The sequence below is a fragment of the Sinocyclocheilus grahami genome, unplaced genomic scaffold (assembly GCF_001515645.1).
Source record: "Sinocyclocheilus grahami isolate Dianchi unplaced genomic scaffold, SAMN03320097.WGS_v1.1 scaffold148.1, whole genome shotgun sequence".
Classification (NCBI taxonomy): domain Eukaryota; kingdom Metazoa; phylum Chordata; class Actinopteri; order Cypriniformes; family Cyprinidae; genus Sinocyclocheilus; species Sinocyclocheilus grahami.
The window spans coordinates 1,601,994-1,611,854 of NW_015505327.1; the positions used below are offsets into that span (position 1 = coordinate 1,601,994).

The 9,861-nt window shown below is 37.2% G+C and overlaps 1 protein-coding gene across 1 annotated transcript in view; it reads right to left on the reverse strand.

Moving 5' to 3' along the window:
• Positions 1-6,537: 6,537 nt before the first annotated feature.
• Positions 6,538-9,861, reverse strand: part of LOC107591954 (rhamnose-binding lectin-like) — a 12,611-nt gene continuing 9,287 nt past the window's right edge. The window contains exons 8-17 of the mRNA XM_016281247.1: positions 9,847-9,854; positions 9,735-9,779; positions 9,500-9,629; positions 9,246-9,355; positions 9,117-9,161; positions 8,890-9,025; positions 7,931-8,046; positions 7,106-7,150; positions 6,871-7,009; positions 6,538-6,673 (exon numbers count right to left, since the gene is read on the reverse strand). Coding sequence (XP_016136733.1) covers positions 6,538-6,673; positions 6,871-7,009; positions 7,106-7,150; positions 7,931-8,046; positions 8,890-9,025; positions 9,117-9,161; positions 9,246-9,355; positions 9,500-9,629; positions 9,735-9,779; positions 9,847-9,854 — 910 coding nt within the window. The remainder of the gene's footprint in view (positions 6,674-6,870; positions 7,010-7,105; positions 7,151-7,930; positions 8,047-8,889; positions 9,026-9,116; positions 9,162-9,245; positions 9,356-9,499; positions 9,630-9,734; positions 9,780-9,846; positions 9,855-9,861) is intronic.

A 9,861-nucleotide genomic window follows, 5' to 3' on the forward strand; every position in this document is an offset into this window, starting at 1 on the left:
AATGAAAATAAATTAAATTGAATTGTTACCATTGTTGTGATTCACGTGCTGAATGTTTAAGTTTGTGTGTGACTTTAGCATATTACCACACATTATTAAAATATTACATAAACCCAATTAAAAGCATGTCAAGGTGTTTATGAAATATGAAAAATCTCATTATTAAACACACAACAAAAAAACACTAACGCTTTGATTAGAAGATAGGTCACCTTCTAAAAGCAACCTATTTATCACTGTTCTTCCTTTGAAATCAAAGAACTCTCCATGATGCATTGCTGTATTAACAGAAAAAAATGTATAGTAACATCAATGAAATTCCAAATGCCCATTCCCAACCAAAGGGAACGCTATTCACTATAATGGTGAGTTTAAAAAAAAATAATTTTAGGAAAATCAACATCAATTTATGAAGTTAGATTATGTTATGTTCTCTCAAATATTTCAGTTGTATTGAAAATTCTACATTCAAGATGACTTTGGGAAACGAGTGAATGCAACTAGTGAGAGATAACTGCAGACATGGAGGAAATGGATGAAAAGTCTATTAAGACTCTTTTTCTTCTGTTGTTATGTTGTTAATTAGCAAAATATTAGTGCACTGCTGCCTCTCGCTGCTTTATTAATGTAATTGGTTCCTTTGTGGCTACTTGAATATTTTAAGTAAGTGTCACTCAAAACAGTAAGTAAATTGTTTTATTTGCCTTGAAAGTAGCTGTAACTTAATAAAACCTAGTAAGTATAACAACTAATGGCGCTTTTCCACTGTGTGGTACGACTCGGCTTGGCTCGGCACGGCTCAGTACGGTACGGTACGGCACGGCTCGGTCTGCGTTTCCACTGCAGTTCAGTACCGCTTTAGAGTGGGCAGGATTATTCACATGTTGTTTATAGTTGCGCCGCCTCTACTGCCGCGACTCCTGAAAAACTTTTTCATTCCACGTCGTCCTGTCAAGCTCTAGCTGGATCCGCTCCTCTGCTATCAACGAGAGGAACGTCTGTACTTCCTCAAGAGACAACAAAACTTTTTGGTTGTTAAAAAAGGTGCGCTCGTTCAAAACTATTGTGTTCGATCCTTCGCTGGCTGTGCCGATTTAAATCTAGTGGTTCTTTTGTGTTTGTGTCACAAGTTCAGTGACGCAGGTAGTGACGATTCTCTCCGGCCAATCCGTGATCAGCAGAGTTTACACGTCACGTTTTGGTAATGGTACGGTTCGCTTGGACCCTCAACCGAGCTGGTACTAAAAAAAGTACCAGGTACCAGGTACCAGGTACTGTACCCAGTGGAAAACCCCCCAAAAGTGAAGCGTACCGAGCCGTACCATGCCGTACCATGCAGTGGAAAAGCGCCAAAAGTAAAGACAGTAAAGATAACGAATTAAATCTATGTAAGGTAAACTATTGGATTTTACAGTGCTGGTCTTCATTGAGCATACTGGAGAGAGAATTCTGAACACCTCATGTCATCAAATTTGATTGATGAACTTCATAAAAATTTCCGCTGATTTGTCATCCAAAGGTCAACCCGTGCTGCTTTCATTTCTTCTACAGCTTTCATTTCTTCTTAAACAACCGGACTAAGCACTGCTTTGACACACACCGCACTGGGCAGGGCCTTGAAAGGGCTTTCTTCTGTATAGGCAATATTCAGCAACCACCAGAGAAATATTAGCTGATTATTTCGGAACTATTAATGTACCTCACATTTGCACCCACATTAGCCATCAGCCTACTATGGCACACCGCTGGTTATATTTAGCAAAATCTGCGTGGCAAAGCTCAGTGACCCACTGGACAGCAGGGAGATGCATTTACATTGTAGCGAAGCGTAGACCATATCGATTTGAGTAGCCTAAATACACATCAGTCATTATTATTTTTTGAACAATACGCTGTGTTTTGGACAAGGGATAAAGTTGAAATATGATAGATATAAAAATATGTAAAAGACATTATTTCGTATCAATGTCAGTTTACTATCCCGGCACATCTATTACTATGTGCTTTAAACTTTTAAAACAGTGTATCGGTTGGTAAAAGGGTTCAAGGGAAGTTTTTATTAAAGTTTTTTCACACACATTTGAAGAAAAAACATCAAACATACAGGGAATAGAAACAATGTAATGACTGTTTTTTCCAGAAAACTGTAAAAAAACAAAAACAAAAACAAGTCAAGACAAGTATTTAAGTGTTGTTAAACAATTTTAGGAAAATATCTCAAACAAAAAGTAGCCTACCAGATATGTTTGTTAAACAATAAGGCAGTTTTTCTATGTTGCACTTTTAAAAAGCTAACGTTTGTTACAAGTTAGAAAGGAAAATAAAAAAGAGCTGACCATCTTACTGTGATCTAAAACAAAAAAGTAGGCTACCAGGTACGTTCGTTAAGAAACAGCATAAGATACTTTTCAAAAGATACTACAACAAAAATGTTGTAATCTACCATTACAATTTTAGGAAAGCTAGCGTTTGATACTGATACGAGTTAGAAAAGAAAAGAAAAGAAAAGAAAAAGAGTTGAGCATCGTTGAACTAAAACAAAAAAATATCTGACACAATCGTTAAACAACAGCAGCGTCGGCGCCACGGGGGGGCCTGAGGGGGCCCAGCCCGGCCACCTCGGTCACTGTGCCCCCTCACCTCTGTTGCCGTCTCCGTAGTGGGCGCCCTGGTTTTAGTTGGTGAGGCAAGGTACTGTCCTGGGCTGCCTTTCTCGATAACGATTAAATCTTAGCGCTTAAGAGCGTTTTCTACGAGTCAATTTACGATCGTTTGTTATTGTTTCACGTGCGTTTCCCAAAAATGCACTTAACACAATTGCATGTAGCCGTACTTTAAGTGATACTTAGGAGTTGCTATCCGTTTGTCAAGTGCTGAACACTTGACAACTTATATGACGTATTTCCTGTATTTGGCCCAAGTGAAGTGAGGATGAAGACCACAAGTGTGTGTCGAACTTTTCATTACCTGATGGGACACACTTATAGTGTTGTAAAAAGGCAAGTGTTTACATAGCTTTATTTTAATTTTAAATACTTTGCATTTTAAAATCAACTTCTAAATGTCTGTGTCACGAATCTGGTCCGTGGCCGGCCGATTGCCACTAGAGGTCATTCTACCATTGCATTGACTCTCACGCTACACAGACTGTTACATGTCACTCCGGACTACAGTTCCCATCATCCATTGCACTTACACAGCTGAATTCACTGATCACACAGCCGTCACTAATCACACGCTCACCTGAGAGCCATTACACACTCTATTTAACACTCTCTCAGTTCCTATTCCGATCGCCGTGTATTGTTTTGCGTTTATCACTCATCTAGCGCATTGACTCTCACGCTACACAGACTGTTACATGTCACTCCGGACTACAGTTCCCATCATCCATTGCACTTACACAGCTGAATTCACTGATCACACAGCCGTCACTAATCACACGCTCACCTGAGAGCCATTACACACTCTATTTAACACTCTCTCAGTTCCTATTCCGATCGCCGTGTATTGTTTTGCGTTTATCACTCATCTAGCGAAAGCTGCATTACCGAGCCTAGTGTCTTGTTTTCTTCGTCTTGCCTTGTCTGTTTTCCCCGTGTTCTGATCACTGCCTGTGTACCTGGATTATCCCGCGAGTCTCGTCCAATTGGATACTGTTCGCCCCTGCCTGGACCTTAGCCTTGTACTTGGATTATCCCTCTTGCCTTGCCATCAGTATACCTGTTTGCCATTTTCTGACCTATGCCTGTTTTTGACCACGTCTCTGTTAATAAATCCTTGCAGATGGATCCGTACGCTTCCTGTGTTCCCTCCGTAACAGTCTGTTCAGTAGTCCCTATAACAGTAGTGCTTCTAATTAAGTGATTAAAAAGCAGTTGCAAATGTTGTACAAAATAAATTTCACCACTACTCATCTTTACACCAATAAAATGTAAAAACACAGTTTTTCTACCAAATTATATGTAATATCTCATTATTATTAATTAATATTTAACTTGCATTGGAAAGGTTTCCGTGACCTCTCGCGAGATCTCGGCAAAAAGTCTCACGATTTATTTCCAGAACATGATGCATGATGGGATACACTAAGCCTCGAATAGCACTCCAGAGCGGTATTCGATTTAGTGTGCGTTAAGCCGGGCTCACACTACAGGATTGAAAGACTAGCCGAATCACTGTGTTGCTCACACTACGCAACAAGATTTATTCTCATCTGTCCTTGAATTGTCATAGCTGCGCGCATACTACACAACACAATGCTAACGAGGTGCACACACTACAAAACATTCAGTGAAGAGGTGTTCCCGACCATCAGCGAAAATACATTTTCTCACATAAATTCTTGCGCGAAATTACAGCGATTATAGGCCATATCTTCAAGCATGGCCCTTCAATTGGCCTGTGCAGTTATTTTATCCAAAAGAAAGAATAAACCACAACAAAAGAGAATATGGCAGAAACAATGGCTTGGAAGACTTGGCCAACAAGGCCTGTCAATACTGCAGAAAGAGTTGGAGGTAATTAAACAGTAAAATGAAACGTGGTATTATATACACAATCTATGAATTTGTTAAATTTATTTCTAGTTGGTTGATTTAATTTGTGGCTTTTCATGTCTGTTCATAAGGATACATGATAAAAGAGTGTTTATATTGGCTAGATTAGTTCCACCTTGTCATTGTGTCACTCACATTACGAGATCACGTGGCGATAATATCAAACAGGTTTGAAAATATCGTAGCGTCTGTGATAGCTCGAGACAGGTTCGGATCACGTTGCTGACCTGCTCATACTTAACGAGCTTCGGCGACTGCAACGAGCCCGATTTGGTCACGATCTGGGGGTTTTGTCGCAGACTGTGGAAATCTGTCTGCGACAGCAAAATCCAGCCAAAAATCCTGTAGTGTGAGCTCGGCTTTAAGGGCACTGTGCTTTGCCGTTTTTAAGACCAGGGACAGTCTTGCGCACTTACTTGATGTCGCGCGCACGCGCTCTCAAGGGGCCAAGACCGCAAGTGTGGGTATTTGGACAAGGCAAGAGTTTTGTCAGTAATACACTCCACCTTTTCAAAATTGTAATGCTAGACTATAACATAGATTTTTGACAAGTATCTTATGCTGTTGTTTAACGATCACGTCTGATACGTTTTTTTGTTTTAGATCAGCGACGCTCAACTCTTTTTCTTTTCTTTTCTTTTCTAACTCGCATTAGTATCAAACGCTAGTTTTCCTAAAATTGTAATGGTAGACTACAACATAGATTTTGACAAGTATCTTATGCTGTTGCTTAACGAACGTACCTGGTAGCCTACTTTTTTGTTTTTAGATCACGGTAAGATGGTCAGCTCTTTTTAATTTTCAAGCAATCGTTTCTAACTTGTAACAAACATTAGCTTTTTAAAAGTGCAACAGAAAAACTGCTGTGTTGTTTAACGAATATATCTGGTAGATATTTCAACCTTTTCCTAAAATTGTTTAACAATTAAATACTTGTCTTGACTTTTTTTTTTTTTACTGTTTTCTGGAAAAAACAGTCATTACATTGTTTCTATTCCCTGTATGTTTGATGTTTTTTCTTCAAATGTGTGTGAAAAAACTTTAATAAAAACTTCCCTTGAACCCGTTTACCAAACGATACACTGTTTTAAAAGTTTAAAGCACATAGTTTTTTTAACAGTTTTCAACGGCCCCACACAAAAACACTTTCCCAAACAATAAGAGAACGGGATCATAAATTCCTCTGGATCGCTGGTGGATAAACAGATGTCCAGTTAGACACATGGGGGGTGTATGAACAGGTGTCCAAACAGGTGTCCAGTTATGGTGGACACCTAATTTTTATGACGGTCATCAATCAAATTTGATGACATAAGGTGTCCGGGATTCTCTCTTACTGGTCTCTGGGCTTTAACTGTAATCCCCATTTAGTTTTTCTTAGTCAATAGGTTGGTTTGGGCAATGATTTGCACTTCATATGTTAAAAGATAAGGATAACCAGCTTTGTATTGTTACAGTGTTGGTAGTAAATAAACAATGTGTAGTCTTTCTATATTCTCCTATCACTTGGTAAATGATAAGGTAAAGCTGGTGTTTACAATTAACATGTATTAAGAAGAAGACGCACACACCTCATGCTAAGAAGCATTTATTCTAAGAAAAATCCCACAACATAAGCAAGGTCCATAGAAATATTAATCGTATGAGAATCAAAACTTCACACAAAAGTCTCAGCCACTGATTTCATCCGCACACAAAGACTTTCAGATTAGCATAGTATTCTACCATTACTACTTCTGCCATATCTTTACAAGAGGAAAGACGGCAAATGTCATATACTATTAGATGCAATAACAATTAAGAAATAGAAAATAGATTAAAAGGCTGATAGAGAATTGAAGAGGCCAAATCCATAAGATCAGCAGTTTTTTTCTGCAAACACAAACATCAACAGTAATGAGCTATTATCAGTCTAGCCTGAGTGAGTTCATGAGCAAAACTAATCAACACATTAGAAAACTAGCACACATATGCAGTATCATTGCTCTGTACAGTCACACTTACACTTAGACACGCAGGAGTATGAGATGTACAGGTACTTGAATGTACCGACACATGGATCCGAGAAGACACTGTTGGAGGCCAATATGGAGCAGCTGTTTTTCCCTTCACATCTACACAATGATAAAATATGAATTAATGAAAAAACACTTCATTAAAAAGTGATTTTATTATAATTATTAAAGTCATTTTATTACCCTGCTGAGAGAAAATGCTTAGACTACACAAATCTTAGCTGGTCCTATCTGGTTTGTGTTTTTTCTGCAGGGCAAAGACTGAATTACATGTGAAAATTTGTACATAAACTGACCCACTAGTGACTACTGTCTGTGAATTTAAGGCGTAGCAATCAGTTTTGGCAAGCTGAGAAGCAGGTCGTCCAGTAGAGCACGTGCTGCTGTCAGTTCGGCCGTAGTTAGCACTGTGAACGCATATGACAGTCCCATCATCTGAAAATATTTTACCATTCTCTCATAAACTTTATAATGCCTTATTAATTGAAACCTTAAAAATAAGCAACATTTAAGTAAGAACAGAATACCCACCACAGTTCAGAGCACTCGTCTCATGTTCACAGACCAAACTTGAACCTACAGTAAACAAAGAGATGTTGTAAAGCAATTAAAAAATGTAAATATAAAATAAATGTAAAATAGGCTTAGCAAGTAATGGTGTGTGCAGTGTGTACCATGATCATGACTTTTAAATATTAAGATGGGGACTGGTTTATTTATGTGCTTTGCCTTGTGAAAAAGAAGCGCACTTAGTAATGAATGTGCACTTGTAGTGTATGTGTGTTTTTAAAAAACTGTATTTGCAGATAATATAATATTAATGAAATAAAAGGCCACTTAACACTCTCATGACTCTTTCTTAACACAAGTAGACTACACTTTTAAAAAGTGCACTTTGTAATGTCAAATTAATAAATTGTTTTACTTTAAAGTGCATTTCACTTTAATCATATTTCAAAGATATCAGAAGCAATTATTCAATTACATATACATTGATGTACTTAAGTGGGTCATAAAATACAAGACTCATAAATCCAGCTAATTGAATCTAATATAAATCTAAACTATAATACATTTTCATTTAATTGTAATTAGCATGCAATTAAATGTAAAAAATCCTGTTAAGTTAATAGTATATTCTATTAAAGTATATAATCTCCATAATAAATACTTTTAAAAATATATGCTGAACTGTGGCATGCAGGGAAGAATTAATGTTTCATTTAAACTTTGATTAATATGCCGTACTACATAAGGCTCTTGTTACAAAAGTCTCTTAAATCACAATATTCTAAACACATGACCTTGAAAAAAAATTGAATGAATTGAGTAGCAAATGGCAAAATAATTACTCACGAACTCCAGGTGGGAGGCAAAAGTAAGAGATCGCGAGGTACTTGTATATGCCAAAGCAGGGATCAGTAAAGACTGTATGTGTCGCAAACACCTCACAACTTTCCAGACCATTGCAGCTTCATATGTCAAAAAAGGAAGGCTTACATTAGTCTTTGCATCTTTATCCCAGCTAACAAAAATATGTTCTAAAAACATTTTCCTGACATTACCATTAAGCAGTGGTGGACGAAGTACACAAATCAAGTACTTGAGTAAAAGTACAGATACATATAATAAAATATTACTCCAGTAAAAGTACTCCTTTTTTCAATTTTACTTGAGTGAAAGTACAAAAGTACTCTATATTTTATGTACTTAAGTAAAAAAGTACTGATAGATAGATTTATTTAGCAATTTTATATAGGATACTTAATTTAATTGTATATTAGCACATATTTTTTATAATCCTACTGCTCAAAATACCTGGGATTTTCCCAAAATAACCACAATATGGAGTCAAGATATATTTGTGTTGTTGATATGGACTACGTTGACGAGAGTGATGTAGTAAAGGTCACTATGAAGCTTACACTGCGATGTACCTGAGAGAAAACAGATTAGACCATCTGATTTTCACCAGTAAGAAAAAAGAGTTTTAAAGCTTGTTGTTTTGCAGAACATCACAGTTACATATGACATGAGAATAAGGCCTGAAGTTAGGAAGAACATTTTAAGGAAAATATAATTATATTTTCATAATGATTTTTTTCTTCTAAAAACCTTGTCTGTGGTGTAAAAACACCCCTGGCCAAATGCCCCTAGAGGGCATCACTTCCCACTTTGATAATTACTGTAGTTACCATGTTCTGAACATCACATCATTTATTTTCCCCCATATGTAATCTATCTAGGTGGTTGAATAAAAATATTTGGACTTTATATCTAAAAATGACCTCAACTTAGCACCAGCAAACTTCTACCTTTTGGACACAGGAGCCAGTGCATTGGGTGAATAGCAGTTGGTGTTTTGGAGCTGTTCGGATGGACGTCCTTCAGAGCAAGTGGTTTTATCTGTACGTCCATAGTTTGCAGTATTTATCTGAATCTTACCATTTTCTACATGGAGATAAAAAAATTGTAGTCCTTAAAGTAATCCACGTGACTCCATTTCTTGAAACAATGTGAGAGATGTGGAAAAATCACTCACCACATTTCAAATAACTGTATCCACCGTGACAAGTCACACTTGTTTCTGGAAAATGGACAGAAAACATTTACACAGAGAAGGAAATTATAAAGAACTGGAATTGGAGGAAGAGATAGAAAACGTCCAAACCTGCTGGGATGCAAATGTAGTTGGTAGTGTAGTACTTGTAGGTGCCAAAACATGGATCTTTTGGTGCCAGTCCTTGAGTGTTTAACTCGCACTCTCTCAGTCCATTACACCTGTTTAAGGATAAAGACATAAATAATATAATGCAATGTATACTAATAAGTAAGCTAACCACAGAGTAAGCAACAGAGTCATAATTCTACCCATAATTTTTCTGTCTGTAGTCACAAGCAAAAAGACAATGAAAAATATCTTACCGTTTGAAGACCGCAGTGACATCTATTGAACACTGAGTATAAGATGTCTCAGATGGTGGTCGTCCAATGCTGCAAATTTGGCTGCTTGTGCGGCCACAGGTTGCTGATTGTACACTGATCACCCCAGTATCTGAACAGAAGAAAAACATCAATACATAATGAATTACTGTTAAAACAACAACAATAACAATAGAAAACATAATAAATAACTTTAGATTACTGTGATACATCTTACCACAACTGAGACGCTGGACAAACCCATCACATGTAACTACAGTCTCTGAAAAATTAAAGAGTCATTGGTAACAAGGTGAGATTGATAAACTATAGGGGAGAGAACAAGAAACTCCAGATACTACATT